The following is an 18,870-nucleotide window of genomic DNA, read 5'->3' on the forward strand; positions in this document are numbered from 1 at the left end:
AGAAACTGCCCCATTCTCCTACCGTCCGCGGACCATCGAGCCCATTACTTTAACCTCAATTTATTCCACCCACATTCCCCTCAAATCCCCCCAGGTTCTACCCCTCACCCACACAATCAAGGCAACTCACAGCAGCCAATTCACCCACCAGCCTGCACAACTTTGGACTGTGGGAGGAAACCGGAGCACCTGGAGGAAGCTCACACAGTCACAGGGACAGCATGCAGACTCCATACAGATATTGCCGGAGGTTGGGATTGAACCACAGTCAATGGTGTTGTGAGGCATTGACTCTACTCACTGCATCATTGTGTTATCATCAGGTGAATGGGTTTCTGCAATGATCTGGTGGTTTTGTGGTTATTGAAATTAACTTTTGACCTAATTGTCTTTTTTCCTAATTCCCTATGATTATCCTGGTCCCAGCTTGCATTCTCCAGAGCAGTGTGGTCTAAATCGTGGCTACTGGTTCACTCACTTAGACACTGCGCCACCTAGTGGTACAATGCATTCATTTCCACCTTCCTAATGCTGGTAGGCAAGGCTTCCCATTACCTCTGACAGCAGCTCAGACCAGGAGCTTGAAAGTCTGGGGTTGGACTTGATCCATGAACCTCAGATTCAGCAGAATAATTGCTAATGAAGCAAGGTTGCCACTGTGAAGATAATCATAGGGTTTTTGTCATTCCGATAGATCAATGACAGGGTGATGAAACAGTTGTTAGGATGTTGGCCTTCATTGGTCAGGACATGAAGTACAGGAGCTGAGAAATGACGCTGTCCATAGTTATTTAAGATGTTGGTGTGGCCTCTTTTGGTTATTAAACTAGACAGAATGCAGGGAACGTTCACCAGGACATTGCCTGGACTTGGAGGCCTGTGTTATAAACAGCAGTTGTGTAGACTGGGACATTATTCCCTGGAACGTAGGAGATTGAGGGGTCATCTGATAGCGGTATACGCGATCATGAGGGGCATAGACAGAGTGAAAGGACATGGTCTTTCTCCCTGGGTTGGAGTGCTGAAAAAAGAGAGATTAATATCAGAGGTAGGCGATTTAAAAGGGACATAGAGGCAGCTTCTTCACACAAAGAAATGAGCTGTCAGAAATAATGATGGAGGCGGGCATATTAGCAGCATATAATCACCACCTAGATGAGTACATAAGACCCTAAGACACAGGAGCAGAATTAGGCCACTTGGCTCATTGAGTCTGCTCCATCATTCCATCATGGCTGATTTATTATCCCTCTCAACCCCATTCTTCTGCCTTCTTCCAGTAACCTTTGACACCCTGACCTACCAACCTCTGCTTTAAATATATTCATTGCTGCAGATTCAGCATACTCTGGCTAAATAAATTCCTCCTCATCTCTGATCTAAATGGACGTTCCTCTATTCTAAGGTTGTGCCCTCTGGTCTCAGAATCATCCACTATTGGAACCATCCTCTCCAGACCCACTTTTAATAGGCCTTTCAATAATTGATAGGTTTTAATGAGATCTCCCCTCATTCTTCTAAACTCCGGTGGGTACAGCCTCATAGCCAGCAAATGTTTCTCATACATTAACCTTTTCATTCCCGGAATCATTCTTGTGAACCTCCTCTGGACCCTCTCCAATACCAGCGCATCTTTTCAAAGATAAGGAGCCCAAACTGCTCACAATATTCCAAGAGTAGTCTGACTACTGTCTTAAAGTCTCAGCACCACACCTTCGCTCTAATATTCTAGTCCTCTCAAAATGAAGGCTAACACTGCATTTGCTTTCCTTACTACCAACTCTACCTGCAAGTTAGTCTTTAGGGAATCCTGTATGAGGACTCCCAAGTCCCTTTGCACCTCCAGTTTTTAAAATTTTCTCCCCATTTGGAAAATAGTCTACGCAGGTCCATACACTTCCCCACACTATATTCCATCTGCCACTCCTTTGCCCATTCTCTCAATCAATCCAAGTCCTACTGCAAACTCTCTGCTTCCTCAACACTGACTCCCCCTTCACCTATCGTCATTTGTCCACAAACCTAGCCACAAGCCCATCAATTCCATCATCTAAGTCATTGACAAACTGTACGATGTGAAAAGGATGGTCCCTATTCTGACCTCTGAGGAACACCACTAGTCAATGGCAGCCAACCAGAATAGGCCCCCTTTATTCTGACTTTTTGCCTCCTGCCAATCAGCCAATCATCTATCAAAGCTAATATCTTTCCCGTTATATAATGGGCTCTTATCTTGATGGATTGTAGGGGCTAGAGGGCCATGGGTCAAATACTGGTCAAGGGGACTAACTCTCTGGGCAACAGAGCCAGCATGGATGAAATGGAGTATGGCACTTGGATCTCCTCCTGGCAGATGAGTAAGTCTGTTCTTTCTTTAGGTACTCTCCTCTGGGAATCGCCTCTCTGATCTGTGGGAAGATTGCAGACATCAAGAACCTGGAGGCCGTTGCTAGGCAGCTGGGGATGTACATGGTGACGGTGATAGTAGGCCTCATCATCCACGGTGGCATCATTCTCCCTTCCATTTATTTGATGCTGACGAGGAAAAGCCCACTGACGTTCTTTGGGGGGATATTCCAAGCTTGGATCACAGCCCTAGGAACAGCATCCAGGTAGGATCACCAGTCCCCCTCCCCACCCAAACCTGCTGCCTTGTACATGTGAAATGAGACCTTACTCTAAGTTCAGCCTGTCTCTGATGGATGGTATAGAGGGAGCTGTACTTTCCACTCAACCTGTGCTGGCTGTGGCTTAGTGTGTGTGGTGGCATGGTGCAGGGGGAGTTTTACTCTGCACCTTGCCTGTTATCATTCCCGTGTGGTGGATGGTGCCGGGGGATCCCTGTTCTCCGTCTTGTCTGTCATTGTTCCAGTGTGCCCTTATTCCTTATGTATGTCTCCTACAAGGCCGAGCCCTTGGTGTGTACCTCCCTCTCCAGGCACCCAGTCTTGGACCCCGCTATCTGATCCATCCCTTTGTGTATTCCTGACCTATGAAGCAGATATGAGACTTGTCTGCATCCCAAAATTGCCTCCAGGAGGGGAAGCCCTCCTCCTCCCTTCTCCCTCCTCCAAGTGGCCTAGAACTGATGGAAGGTATCCTGGATTCCTGGGAAACTGGTTTATTACTGTTCTGTATACTGAGGTACAGTGAAAAGCATATCGAAGAGATTAGTTTTATTTATCACATGCACATTGAAGCATACAGTGTCGTTTGTGTCAAATCAAATCAGTGAGGATGTGCTGAGGGCAGCCCGCAAGTGTTGCCACACTGTTGGTACCACAGCATGCCCACAACTCACTGACACTAAATGGTAACCCCTGATTTAACCCTGGCCTAATCACGGGGCAACTTACAATGACCAATTAACCTTACCAATCGGCTTGTCTTTGGACTGTGGGAGGAAACCGGAGCACCTGGAGGAAACCCATGCGGTCACGGGAAGAACGTAGGAATTGAACCCGGGTCACTGGATCTGTAAAGCTTTGTGCTACCATGCCACCCATTTATGTCACCACATACACCTTGAGGTTAATTGTCTTGTTGGCATATAGAGGAAAGTAAAGAAATACAATTGAATTTATGAAAAACTATACATCCTGTAAGCAAAGAATGAGCTTTGTGGGAGGAAACCAGAGCACCAAGAGGAAACTGACGCAGTCGGGGGAGAAGTTTCAAATTCTTTACAAACAACAGTGGAAATAGAACTGTGATCTCAGCTGGCTGTTGTAAAGCATTGTGCTAAACTCTACGCTACTGTACCACTCCGCTCACACAGGCCGATCATTATGTCAGAGCGTAGGGGTAGTACAAGGTAAAACAATAACAGTGCAGAATAAAGTGTTGCAGTCACAGAGAAAGTGCAGTGCAGGTAGACAATAAGGTGTAAGATCATAACGAGGTAGCTGGCGAAATCAGCAGTCTATCTTATCACACTAGCGAATCATTCAATAGTCTAATAACATCAATAATAATCTTTTTTTTGGCGTGTGCCTGTGTGCGTGCGTCCGTGATGATGTCTTTTTCATGGCTTTTTACAAGGCACGGAGCAAGAGAGAGACTGTGTGGCGCGCCACTCCTCACACATCTTTGCAGTATTTTCCCTTTGTTTTATGAGGTCGAGTTGCGATCTCGACACTCAGCCTGGCACGGATGGAAAACGTACTCGGGAGCGGACCCGACTGGTTTCGAACCCAGGAACCTCTACTCCCGGGTCCAGTGCCAATATCATTGTGCCACCAGACGGCCCGACAACAATAATGATCTAATAATCAAAGTTTTGAATGCCTGGACCCTCTAGCCTCCCACTTTCTCTCTCGACAGGTTAAACACAATTCAAGATTCACGATTGTTTATTGTTATTCTTCAATAAATGAGTGCAAAGGAGAACAAAATGGTTGTTACTCTGGATCTAACACAGCATAAAAATACACAATAAAAACACAATTATTATAAATATGAAAGCAATCCGATAAAGTACAAACGCTAGAAAATCTGCAGATGCTGGAAATCCAAAGCAACACACAGACAAAATGCAGGAGGAACTCAGCAGGCCAGGCAGTATCTATGGAAAAGAGTAAACCATCGACGTTTTGGGACGAGACCCTTCATCGGGACTGAAAGGGAAGAGGCGAGATGCCTGAGTTAAAAGGTGGGGTCGGGGGAGAGGGGAAGGAGGCTAGCTGGAAGGCAATAGGTGAAGCCGGGTGGGTGGGAAAGGTAAAGGGCTGGAGAAGAAAGGACAACAGGAGAAAGGGAAGGAGGAGGAGACCCGGGGGAAGTGATAGGCTGGTGAGGAGAAGTTAAAAGGTCAGAGGAGGGGAGGGGAATTTTTGTTCACTGAAAGGAGAAATCGATGTTTATGCCATCAGGGTGGAGGGTACCCAGGTGGAATATGCGATGTTGCTTTTCTAGCCTGAGGGGGACCTCTTTTTGGCACAAGAAGAGGCCATGGACCAACAAGTGACTGAGTGTGGCTGTGTATATCAGTAAGATTGGTTTATATATGTAGACTGATAGACTGTACACAAAGTGACGCTAGGTGCAGGAGTATCTGTACATAAGGTGACTCTGACAGGAAGTGATAAAGTCACAAAGTGACTCTTGGCAAGAGGAACTCTTCTAGGTATCAGCAGGATATGTGGAGACATAGCAGGACAGTGACTGCGTCAGTGTAGGTATGAGGTGCGGAGCGTAAGTGTAAAGTGGCCGTGCTTGTGGGGGGTGGTGCGGTGGGTGAAAGGTGCTGAGGGGCTGTGGAGAGGAATGGCTGATGTGGATATAGTGGTGGAAGGAGGGGTGGTGGGGTGGATTAGTAGGTGGAGGTGTTGATCAGCCTGAAGGCTTGGGGGATGTACGTAACTGTTTCTGAGTCAGGTGGTCCTGGCTTGGGTGCTGAGTAGCCTCTTCCCTGATGGGAGTGGGACAAACAGTCCATGAACAGGGTGGCTAGTATCCTTCATGATATTGCTAGCCTTCATGATAATGTCATCAGTGCCAACACCTACTTCACAAAGCAGCCTCCAGCTACTCTTTCTCAGTACAGATTTAGAATCACAGTCAGGTTTATTATCACAGACATATGTTGTGAAATGTGTTGTTTTGCAGCAGCAGTACAGAGCAATAGATGAAATATACTATAAAATAAGAAATAATAAATCTATCTATCTATCTATCTATCTATATACGGTATATATAGATAGTGTTGTGAGTACTAAGATGCTCTTCTGCACACCACTGTTGTAATGTGTGATTATTTGTGCTACTGTCGCCTTCCTGTCAGCTTGAACCAGTCTGACCATTCTCCTCTGACTTTTCTCATTAACAAGGCATTTTCACTCACAGAACGTTGCTCATTGGATGTTTTTGTTTCTTACACCATTCGCTGTTGAGCTCTAAAGATTACTGAGTACAGAAGTCAGCAGTTTCTGAGATACTCAAACCACCCCATCTGGCACCAACAATCATTCCCCAGTCAGTCACTTAGATCACGTTTCTTCCCTGAGCACTGAAGAAGGGTATTGTCCCAAAATGTCAACTGTTTATACATTTCCATAGATGCTGCCTGACCTGCCGAGTTTCTCCAGCATTTTGTGTATTTTGCATTGGAATTCCAGCATCTGCAAAACTTCTAGTGTTTACATTTCTTCCCTATTCTGATAATTGGCCTGAACAACAACTGAACCTCTTGACCATGCCTGCATGCTTTTATGCATTAAGTTGCTGCCACATGATTGGCTGAATAGATATTTGCATTAGCAAGCTGGTGCATGGAATCCTGTTGAATATCACTGGCATATAGGGTGAAATTAGTTGTTTCGTGGCAGCAGTACATTACAATACACAATAACAAATGGCAGTAAATATATATAAGTTAAATTAGAAAAGTTGTGCAAACGAGAAAAAAAAGTAGTGCAGTAGTGTCCATGGGTTCAATGTCCATTCAGAAATCTGACGGCAGAGGGCAAGAAGTTGTTCCTGAATTGTTGAGTGTGTCTCTTCAGGCTCCTGTCTGATTGTAGCAAGAAGAGGGCATGTCCTGGATGGTGAGGGGGGGGGGTCCTTAATGACAGATGCCCCCTTTTTGAGGCATTGCTGCTTGATGACATGCAGAATGCTGGGTAGGCTAGTGCCCATGGTGGAACTGACTGAGTTCGCAAGTATCTGCAGCTTATTTCGATCCCGTGCAGTAGCCTGCCCTCCCACACCAAACTGTGATGCAGCCAGTTAGAATGCTCTCCACTGTACAGCTGTACCTAATAAAGTGGCCATTGAGTGTATATATAATAAATAAATAGTGCAAAAAGTCTTTCTGCTTCTCTCTATCCCCTGTGGACTGCTTCATCCACTGTAGGAAGGTCCCAATGATCCAGCGTCTGACAGATCCGATATTCTGATGGGTCATTATCTGGCCCACTGTCCTCATTATCAATGGGCCAGCAACTCAGTTATCCACCTGGTCACAGAGTTGGCCGTTAAATTGCTAACGACATGGGTGAGGCTGAATTTGGAGTATTGTGCTCAGTTCTGGTGACCTACCTACAGGAAAGATATCAACATGTTTGAAGGAGTGCAGAGAAAATTTATACGAGGATGTTGCCAGGACATGAGGACCAGAGTTATAGGGAAGGGTTGAACAAGGTAATACTTTATTTTTATTTTTTAATTTTATTTAGAGATAAACACAGTATCAGGACCTTCCAATCTAACGAGCCTGCGCCGCCCAGTTACACCCAAGTGACCAATTAATCTACAAAATCATATTTCTCTAGAATGTGGGAGGAAACTGGAGCACCTGGAGGAAACCCATGCAGTCATTGAGAGAATGAAGAAAGTCCTTACAGACCGTGCCGGGAATTGAGCTTGGTTCAATGGCATTGTAATAGCATTACGTTAACCGCTACACTACTGTGCTACCCCATGGTATTATCTGGAGCGCAGGAGAACGAGGGGAGACTTGAGAGAGGTATACAAAATTATAAGGGGTATAGATAGGGTGAATGCAAGCTGGCTTTCTCCACTGAGGTTGGACATGACTAGAACTACAGGTCATAGGTTACGGATGAAAGGTGAAATATTTAAGATGAACATGAGGGGTTACTTCTTCACTCAGAATGTGGGTTGAGCTGCCAGAGGAACTGGGTTTAATTGCAACATTTAAGAGAAATTTGGATAGGTACATGGGTGGGACCTCACAATCTAGCTTGTCATAGCCTTGTACCTTATTGCTTCTTTTCACTTCTCTTTTTCATTAGCAACTAAACTTTCTTCTGCACTGTCATTATTTTCCCTGGATGCACAGAGGTGATGAAACGATCTGACTGGATGACATCCAAAACAAAGTTTTTCACAATACCTCAGTGTATTTGACATTAATGAACCAAATAGCAGTTGCTAGTCACCAACCCATTCCGACTGAAAGCCCCACCTGTTCACACAGCATGCAACTTCCCTTCACCAAATTCCTGATGATATCATGAAGAGTTGGGACACTCCTAGAAAATCTTTTATATTTTCTTTATATTAATATTCGACATAGTTTTCACGTTGTTACCATAATGGCGTTAAGATACTTAGATCCTACCCCTTCAGCTGCTGACCAACTGACTTCCCTCGATGCCTCGGCATTTCCACTGCCTCCCCCTCATTTTTTCTCTCCCGTCCAGCGCTGGCACCTTGCCCGTCACCTTTCGCTGCCTAGAAGAGAACTTGCACATCGACCGGCGGGTGACTCGCTTCGTCCTGCCCATTGGCGCCACCATTAACATGGACGGCACGGCCCTCTACGAAGCAGTGGCGGCCATCTTCATCGCTCAGATGAACGGGATCATGCTGGACCCAGGGCAGATCATTACAGTCAGGTGAGTGACCCATCTCTTCCCACTGGCACGGCAGGGAGAGCCCCACATCCCTGTGCCAAGGCCACAACTTCCTTACTGTACTTGCCTCTCCCTTCCTCCCCCCGTAACAAACTCGACCTCAACCATTGCCCTTTACCCTCCGCAGCAGGGTCTGATCCACAGGCCACTGAGAGACGGATGTGCTACAGTGTCTTATAAAAAAAACATTCACCCCCTTGGAAGTTTTAATGTTTTATTGCTTTACAGCATTGATTGACAGTTGACTTAATTTGTCTTTTTTTTTTGAAACTGGTTAACAGAAGAAGACTCTTTCATGTCAAAGTGAAAACGGATCTCTACACCATTATCATCAGCCCCGCTGATTTGCTAACTATCCAGAAATCATTTAGAACGACTCGATGACTGAGCCTCCACGGTTCTTTAGGGCAAAGGATTCCAAGGTCTTTTAAGTGAAGACATTTCCTTGAGTCCCATTCCTCATTAGACCACCCCTTATTCTGACCCTTGGCTCCGGGCTTCTCAGGCGAGGAAACGCCCTTCCTGTATACAGCCTGTCTACCTCTGTGAGAATATTGTGAATTTCAGTGAGATACCCTCTTATCCCTTTAACACAGGTCAGGTCTGCTCGGGTTCAGACTCATCACTGTACAGAATGTTTTGACACACGTGTGATAAACCATGGTCTGTTGCTGTTGGAGCCCATCCACTTCAAGGTTCAACATGTTGTGCGTTCAGAGATGCTCTTCTGCACATCGTAACATGTGGTTTGGCCATTCTCCTGTGACCTCTCCCATTATCAAGTTGTTTTCGCCCACAGAACAGTCACTTACTGGATGTTTAAACTCTAGAGACTGTTGTGCGTGAAAATCCCAGGAGATCGGCCGTTTCAGAGATACTCAAACCACCCCATCTGGCACCAGCAATCATTCCCAGTCAAAGTCAGTCAGATCACATTTCTTGCCCTTTCTGATGTTTGTTCTGAGCAGCAACTGAACCTCTTGACCATGTCAGCATGCTTTTATGTCAGCTGCTGCCACACGATTGGCTGATTAGATATTTGCATCAACAAGCAGGTGTACCAGGTGTACTTAATAAAGAGGCCACTGAGTGTATAGCTAAGGTCTACTCAATTCTCCTCATATGTGAAAGCTGACATCCCAGGAACCAGCCTGGTGAATTAAAGATTGCCTTTTTTTGTCACAACACATCCAGTAGTTTGCATCAGCGATGAACTGAGTCTGAGGATGTGCTGGGGGCAGCCAACAAGGGTCACCACACATCTCACACCAGCATAGCAAGCCTACAACCTGATAACCTTAACCTGTACCTCTTTGGAATGTGCAGAGGAGACTGGAGCACCTGAAAGAAACTCCCATGGTCGTGGGGAGAACATACAAACTCCTTACAGAGAGCAATGGGAATCGAACCTGGGTCATGCACGCTGTTAAGTGTTACGCAAACTGCTGTGCTACCGTGCCGCCCCCTTATTCATCTAACCTCTGGAAAAGGCAGGTCCTGTTACTCAATCTCTCCTTGTACGTCAAAGTGCCATCCCAGGCACCAGTCTGGTGAGTCTTCACGTCATACCCTCACCCTGCCTTTGGAGAGGAGACCCAAACTGCACTCAATGCTACACATGCTGTCTCCCCAGCACGCTGTATAACTGCAGTTTGTTAGGCCCAGTTGATGGAGACAGGGAGGGGATAGTCTGATAAACGTTAGATTAGATTATTAGATTAGATTAGATTAGATTATGAGGACATGCAGTCCTCTTTTATTGTCATTTAGTAATGCATGCATTAAGAAATGATGCAATGTTCCTCCAGAATGATATCACAGAAACACAAGACAAACCTAGACTAAAAGAACTGACAAAAACCACAAAATTATAACGTATAGTTACAACAGTGCAAAGCAACACCGTAATTTGATAGAGAACAGACAATGGGCACGGTAAAAAAAAAGTCTCAAAGTCTCTCGAAAGTCCCATCATCTCACGCAGACGGTAGATGGAAGAAAAACTCTCCCTGCCATGAACCTCCAGCACCGCAAACTTGCCGATGCAGCACCCTGGAAGCACCCGACCACAGCCAACTCTTGAGTCGGTCTGAAAACTTTGAGCCTCCGACTAGCCCTCCAACACCGAGCACCGAGCACCATCTCTGCCGAGCGCTTCGATCCCGGCCCCGGCAACAATCAATAGGCAAAGCCAAGGATTTGGGACTTTCCCCTCCGGAGATTCTCAATCGCACAGTAGCAGCGGTAGCAAAGCGGGCATTTCAGAAGTTTCTCCAGATGTTCCTCCATGCTCCTCACATCTGTCTCCATTAAATCAGGATTGTGCATGGCCCCTACTTAACAAATACGATATCATTTTGGAGCGGCTGTGCACGCTGCATCGTGCCACCATCTTCTCCTCCCCTCCAGTATAAAGCATATAAAGCATAGAACATTTCAGCACAGTACAGGCCCTTCAGCCCACGTTGTGCTGACCTTTTAATCTACCCTAGGATCAACCTAACCCTTCTCTCCTACATATTTCTCCATTTCACTATCATCCTTGTGTCTATCTAAAGAGTTTCTTAAATGCCCCTAATACATCTGCCTCTACAACCACCCCTGCCAGGATGTTCTATGCACTCACCATTGTGTAAAAAACTTACCTCTGACATCCACCCCATACTTTTCTCCATTCATCTTAACATTACACCCCCTTGTATTAGCCATTTCCACCTTTGGGAAAATTCTCTGGATATCCAGTTGATCAATGCCTCTTATCATCTTGTACACCTCCATAAAGCCATCCTCTTTCACTCCAAAGAGAAAGGCCCTATATTGCTTCACCTTTCTTGATATCCTGTAAATCTCCTCTGCACCCTCTCTAAAGCTTGCACATCCATCTTATATTTAAGGGTGTAAGTGGGCAATGAGGGTTCATTGGGCCGGAAAAGTCTGTTTGTTGCTGTGTCTATAAATCAGGGGTTCCCAACCTTTTTTTGCTGTGGACCCTACCATTAACTGAGGGTTCTGTGGACCACAGGTTGGGAACCCCTGCTCCAAGTTTAAAAGAATAAAATATTTAAATTTCAGCCTTTTTCTTGAATTGATCTCTCGTTTTTTTCTCTCTCTGCTCATCAGCCTGACGGCCACCTTAGCCAGTGTTGGGGCTGCCAGCATTCCCAGCGCTGGCCTCGTCACAATGCTCCTGATCCTGACGGCAGTGGGTCTCCCCACCCAGGACATCAGCCTCCTCATCGCAGTCGACTGGCTGCTGTGAGTAGGTCCAAGCGGGGGTGACTCAGGGACTAGGGCTGGGTGGTGCACGTGTGGGTCTGCGGGATGTCGGAGGGTCGAGGAGGGGCGGTAAGAACATAGGTTGGATGATGAGAATAAGGCAAGGAAAATGGGATAGGGATGTGTGGAAAATGGCAATTCTCTCAGCCCCTGAAGAACCATACTCAATGTTTTAGGAACAGCTTCTTCTCCTTCACCATCAGGTATCTCTAAGCACCATGCACCCATGAACACCACCTCACTATCTATCTATCTATGTATTGAATATATTGCAACTGAGAGTAAGGTTCTTTATATATAATTGATTCCAGTTAATTGGGACACATTTTGGTCCAAATAAGTCGCTGCCCCCATTAGCTGAAGTTTCATGGAAATAGTTAAAAAGGTACAAAAAGGGCCAACTACTGTTTAACTGAGTAACAAATTATCTGCTTAAATAAAATACAGAACAAATTATAACACTGTCAATACTACTACAGTACTATAAAACTGTGTATTAGCTCCTGAAAGGTATCAACAGAGGAATTCATCTGCTGTGTTCCTCTGAATGAGTTTAAATGAAAAAAATCCTAATAGACACCTAGCGCAGATAAAGGACTGTCTTCATACAATTTTTGACGATTGCATTCTCCAGGTCTTCATTTTCATTGTAACATTCAAGTTGATTGTTGATACCTTCAAACTCTTTGTAGCTCCTAACTAGTTGAAGTTGTGAAGTCATTTCATTTTCACTCTCGATCCATTTCTGGCAACTCCAAACCTGAATGCTTGAAACCTCAGTGAGCAAAATAACTCTGAATTGTCTTACTGCTTACTCCTTGCCAGCTTTCCGTGTCAAAAGTCACTGCTTTTTGAACATAGGAACACACAACTGATGTTATTTAAAAACTGTTCACTCTAAGCATAGTGTCCTGGCTAATGGTCACATAAGTGCACACGTCTGACACTAGTTAGGTAACATCCTCCAGCCACAATTAACCATATAACCATATAACAATTACAGCATGGAAACAGGCCATCTTGGCCCTTCTAGTCTGTGCCGAGCTCTTACCTTATCCTAGTCCCACTGACCTGCACTCAGCCCATAACCTTCCATTCCTTTCCTGTCCATATATCTATCCACTTTAACTTTAAACAACAACATAGAGCCTGCCTCAACCACTTCTGCTGGAAGCTCGTTCCACACAGCTATCACCCTCTGAGTAAGGACGTTCCCCCTCATGTTACCTCTAAACTTTTGTCCTCTAACTCTCAACCCATGTCCTCTTGTTTGAATCTTCCCCACTCTCAATGGAAAATGTCTAACCACGTCAACTCTATCAATCCCCCGCATAACTTTAAACACCTCTATCAAGTCCCCCCTCAACCTTCTATGCTCCAAAGAATAAAGACCTAACTTGTTCAACCTTTCTCTGTAACTTAGGAGATGAAACCCAGGCAACATTTTAGTAAACCTCCTCTGTACTCTCTCAATTTTATTGACATCTTTCCTATAATTTGGTGACCAGAACTGTACACAATACTCCAGATTTGGCTTTACCAATGCCTTATACAAATTCAACATTACATCCCAACTCCTATACTCAATGCTCTGATTAATAAAGGCCAGCAAACCAAAAGCTTTCTTCACCACCCTATCCACATGAGATTCCATCTTCAGAGAACTATGCACCATTATTCCTAGATCCCTCTGTTCTACAGCATTCCCTCTGTTCTACACCATTTACCGTGTATGTCCTATTTTGATTAGTTCTACCAAAATGTAACATCTCACATTTTTCAGCATTAAACTCCATCTGCCATCTTGCAGCCCACTCTTGAAACTGTCCTAAACCTCTCTGCAAGTTTTGAAAACCTACCTCATCATCCACAGCTCCACCTATCTTAGTATCATCTGCATACTTACTGATCCAATTTACCACCCCATCATCCAGATCATTAATATATATTACAAGAAACATTGGACCCAGTACAGATCCCTGAGGCACACCACTACACACCGTCCTCCAATCTGACAAACAGTTATCCACCACTACTCTCTGGCGTCTACCATCCAGCCACTGCTGAATTCATTTTACTACTACCATATTAATGCCTAAAGATTGAACCTTCCTAACTAACCTTCCGTGTGGAACCTTGTCAAAGGCCTTACTGAAGTCCATATAGACAACATCCACCATTTTACCCTCGTCAACTTTCTGAGTAACCTCATCAAAAAATTCAATAAGATTTGTCAAACATAACCTTCCACGCACAAATCCATGTTGACTGTTCCTAATCAGACCCTGTCTATCCAGATAATTATATATACCATCTCTAAGAATAATTTCCATCAATTTACCTGCCACTGACTTCAAACTCACAGGCCGATAATTGCTAGGTTTACTCTTAGAACCCTTTTTAAACAATGGAACCACATGAGCAATACGCCAATCCTCCGGCACCATCCCCATTAAGCAGCATATTGTCCCAAATGAACAAAGGAATCCTGATGATTTTCTCAATTAGTTTTTGTGCTTTAAGGGTTCTTCCAAATATGTGCCAGCCCCAATTAACTGATGACCCAATGAACCGGACTCCACTGTATTGCACTGCCCTGCTGCCACAAAACGACAATCAGCCAGTGCTGAAGAAGGACCTCAGACCAAAACATTGACTGTTTATTCCCTCCATAGATGCTGCCTGACCTGCTGAGATCAGTGATAGTTCTCTGTGATACAAAGGCAGTACCACTCCGTAGCTCCGTCACTCCGTGGGCCATACCTGGTCTGCTGACCATTTCCAGCAATGCTAACTTCATTCTCCATGTCCAGCATCCTGAGTGCTTGGCTTCTGTGTTGGGGAGCATTCATACAGCAGTTCAGCTTCGTGTTCGTTGTCGGGGACCCTGGGTATACGTGATGTGAAAACTGGCTTTTTACGGAAGCAGCACCAGACAAGGACAAACAGAAGTTAAAATAAATTTTAATTCAGATACATTTACATCAAGACATACAGTGAAACGTATCATTTGTGTTCAGATTTTTAAAGTTTAGCTCGAAACAGTGAAGTGTGTCGTTTACACCAATGAACAAAACCGTCCATGAATGTGAACTAGGGGCAGCCCACAAGTGTCTCCACACTTCCGGTGCCAACACACCCCACTAACCCTAACCGTGCACCTTTGGTATGAGGGAGGAAACCAGAGCACTCAAAGGAAACCCATGTGGTCACAGGGAGAACGTACAAACTCCAAGCAGGCAGAGGCGGGTACTGAACTCTGATTACACAACTGGCTCTGTAAAGCTTTCAGATTACTGCTGCTCTAGAAAGCTGTCTGTGCACCCAAGGATGAGCTGGGAGCAGCCTACAAGTGTTTTGCCATGCATACTGGGGTCAACATAAGATACCCAAAATTAACATTAACTCTACAGTAATTCTGTATTTATACACATTTTCATCATCATTATCATCAGGTGCCATGCCCAGTTTGAGCTTTGACTGGCATAGCCCACACACGTTTTACCTCAGTTTATTGTCTATGTAATTCTTTGTTCTTATAATTGTTGAATGTTGTTTTTTGTTCCATGTTGTGTCAACACACCACAGCAATTTCCCAAAACCTGTAAATGTATATGGGGATAAAATTGATCTTTGATCTTTGATCTTTGACATTTCTTACACAACAAAATGAACATAATGATACTAGTAGAGAGAGAGAAATACATTCTGAGGTAGTTTTAGGGATTTTCAGGTGGGTTTAGGAACCTGATGGCAGTGGGGAAGAAGCTTTTGTTGAACCCGAGGGTATGGATCTCCTGCCTGGGGTATGTTGTGTTGTCCCTCCCCCTCCCAGAGGTATAAACACCAAAACAATGCCCCCAACCTCAGGTTCACCGGGCACTGCAGTGATAGGTCTTTGTATTGCAGTGACAGAATGAGAACGTCGGTGAACGTGATCGGTGATTCTTTCGGTGCTGGGATAGTCCACCATCTCTCCAAACGCGAGCTGGCAGCCATCGATGCCCAGCACACGGACCAGGCCGACTTGGAAATGATTAAACTCCAACCATCGCTCAACAATGACAAGATTTACAAGATGGAGATCAAAAGTCCACTTCCCTACGCAGGATATAACTCCTTACCAACAGATGATTATGAGGTAACATTTCTAATTCGATCAACTTTCGAATGAGTGTGCTCTTTGTGTGTCCTGTAGAGGTGTCCAGAATGATTGATCAATGTCCGAAACAACAGAGAAAGTGCAGTGAATTGTAAACACAAGAGATGCTGGAAATCCAGGGCAGCACACGCAGAATTCTGGAGGAACTCAGCAGGTCAGGAATGAAGAGGAATATGGTGAGGAATAAAGTCAACGTTCTAAACAGGCACCCTTCATCAGGACTGGAACGGAAAGGGGAAGAAGCCAGAATAAGAGAGTGGTGGGAGGGGAAGAACTACAAGCTGGCTGGTGATAGGGGAGACCAGGTGAGGGGGAAGGTGGGTGGGGAGGGGGTTATGAAGTAAGAAACTGAGAGGTGGAAGAGTCAAAGGGCTGAAGAAGAACGAAGCTGATAGTAGAGGATAGTGGAAAGGACAGGAGATGGGGAACCAGAGGGAGGAGATGGGCAGGACTTGAGGGCATGGAAGGGGAAGAGAAGAGCCAGGAATGAAAACAAAAGAGTGGGAGAACCATTTGAAACAGAGTGAGAAATTAATGGAATTTAGAGAAAGCAATGTTCATGCCATCCAGTTGGAGACTACACAGATGGAATATTAGGCGTTGCTCCTCCAACCTACATTTGCCCTCGTCGTGTAGAGAAGGCCACATACAGACATGTCATGGTAAAGAGATGTCGACTGTTTATTCCCCTCCATAGATACTGCCTGACCTGCTGAGTTCCTCTGGCATTTTGCATGTGTTACTCAAGATTTCCTGCATCTGCATAATCTCTTGTATCTCAATGTCCAAAGATGCTTTAAAGCAACACTCACAACACGCTGGAGGAACTCAGCAGGTCGGGCAGCATCCGTGGAAAAGATTGGTCAATGTTTCGGGCAGGAACTCTTCATCAGGACTGTGGAGGGAAGGGGCAGAGGCCCTATAAAGAAGGTGGGGGGAGGGTGGGAAGGAGAAGGCTGGTAGGTCCCAGGTTAAAAACCAGTGAAAGATAATCCAAGTCCATATCCAAAATGCAGAAAACCTGGGTAACATTCTCCCTTTCCCTCTAATAATTGGCCCACATCCCTCTAATAATAATAATAAAAACTTAATACCAAGACCATAAGACGTAGTAGCAAAATTAGGCTATTCAGCACCCCCCCCCCACATCAAACCTTCTCTGCCATTCCATCACGGCTGATTTATTATCCCTCTCAGCCTCATTCTCCTGCCTTCTCCCCATAACATTTGACACTCTGACTAATCAAGAACCTATCAACCTCTGCTTTAAATATACCCAGTAACTTGCCCTCCACCACCATCTGTGGCAATGAATTCCATAAATACATCCTCTGGCTAAAAAGATTCCTCCTCATCTCTGTTCTAAAGGGACATTCCACAATTTAGAGGCTGTGCTCTTTGTCCTAGATTCTCCCACTGTTGGAAACATCTGCTCCATTTCCACTGTACCTAGGCCTTCCAATATCTGATGCTTCATTGAGATCTACCCCACCTCATTCTTCTAAACTCCAGCGAGTACAGGCACAGAGCCGTCAAATGATCCTCATACAATAACTCTTTCATCCCAAGGATTATTTTTGTGCAATTCCTCTGGACCCTCTCCAATGCCAGCATATCCTTTAAATTACTTCATATTATGATAAATAACAATAATTATTATTAATAATACATAATCATCCATATCACATACTAATCCAACTGACTTTTATATGTCATTATTGTACATGCCTCAACTACTTCCTCTGGCATCTCGTTCCATATACCAGTCATCCCCTGGATGAAGAAGTTGCCAACAACAGGAATTCTGCAGATGCTGGAAATTCAAGTAACACACATCAAAGTTGCTGGTGAACGCAGTAGGCCAGGCTAGGAAGAGGTACAGTTGATGTTTCAGGCCAAGACCCTTCGTTTGGCCTGCTGCGTTCACCAGCAACTTTGATGTGTGTTGCTTGAAGAAGTTGCCCCTCAGTTTTCTTTAAATTCTTCACCTTCTCACCTTCAACTTGCGTGTATTTACCCTGTGTCCCTCATAATGTAGTATACCTCCATAAGGTAACCACACCCCACCCCACTGGGTCTCTGACACTCCAAGGAATAAAGTCCCAACCTGCTCAAGGTCTTTCCATAGCTTCATAGTGAGAGGGTTAAACAGCCCTGATCTCCCACTCACTGGGGCGAGACATAACTACAATAACATCTCCCCACATCATCAATGACCCCCCCCCCACCCAGACCATGCTTTTCCATCATCAAGGGCTCACTGTGTGCAGGCCATGCTCTCTTTTTCGCTTCTCAGGTAGGAGGAACAGGAGCTTTGGATCCCACACCACCAGGTTCAGGAACATTTACTCCCCTTCCACCATCAGGCCCCTGAACCGGTGTGGAAAGCTTCATTCACCTTAACACTGAACTGAGTTCATAACCTACAAACTCACTTTCAAGGGCTACAGATCTCATGTGTTTAGTGTTATTTATGTGTGTGTGTGTGTGTGTGTGTGTGTGTGTGTGTGTGTGTGTGTGTGTGTGTGTATATTTGCACATTAGTTTTTAGTCTTTGTTTATATATAGTTTTTCATAAGTCCTCTTTTACTTTACTTTCCTGTAAATGCCCGCAAGGAAATGAATCACTAAGTAGTTTATGATGATATATACGTAGATTAGTAATTAATTTACTTTGAACTTTCACAGATTATAGACTCCAAGAACGAAGGGACAGAGGAAGATGACAATGAGCTGGAGGGAAAGGAGGAAGCAGAAGAACTGAAGAACAGCATTGAAACCCTGCCCAACTGTGACACGGAGAAGAGTGAAGATGTGAATGGAGAGGATGAATAATTCTGTTTGGTTTCTTGAGTATCTTTTAGCCTTTTTTCCTCTCTTAGAGACAAGCAGATGTAAATCCTTAGTCCTAGATAACGGCCCAGCACTCACTTGCACTCAAAAGCATATTAGATGATTAATCCATATCAATTGCACATTCTGTCAGGTGGCTTCTCCTGTACCTCAAGAACTCAACCACTTCACGGTAGTTTGGAATTGTCAATGTGTCAGGAT

General features: G+C 44.8%; 1 protein-coding gene across 1 annotated transcript in view; it reads left to right on the top strand.

Moving 5' to 3' along the window:
- Nucleotides 1-18,651, top strand: part of LOC134353508 (excitatory amino acid transporter 2-like) — a 43,967-nt gene extending 25,316 nt beyond the window's left edge. Inside the window, exons 6-10 of the mRNA XM_063061505.1 lie at nt 2,379-2,612; nt 8,166-8,360; nt 11,499-11,633; nt 15,564-15,795; nt 18,505-18,651. Of these exons, the coding sequence (XP_062917575.1) occupies nt 2,379-2,612; nt 8,166-8,360; nt 11,499-11,633; nt 15,564-15,795; nt 18,505-18,651 (943 nt within the window). The remainder of the gene's footprint in view (nt 1-2,378; nt 2,613-8,165; nt 8,361-11,498; nt 11,634-15,563; nt 15,796-18,504) is intronic.
- The last annotated feature ends 219 nt before the right edge of the window (nt 18,652-18,870 follow it).

The sequence above is a fragment of the Mobula hypostoma genome, chromosome 11, assembly GCF_963921235.1.
Source record: "Mobula hypostoma chromosome 11, sMobHyp1.1, whole genome shotgun sequence".
Lineage (NCBI taxonomy): Eukaryota > Metazoa > Chordata > Chondrichthyes > Myliobatiformes > Myliobatidae > Mobula > Mobula hypostoma.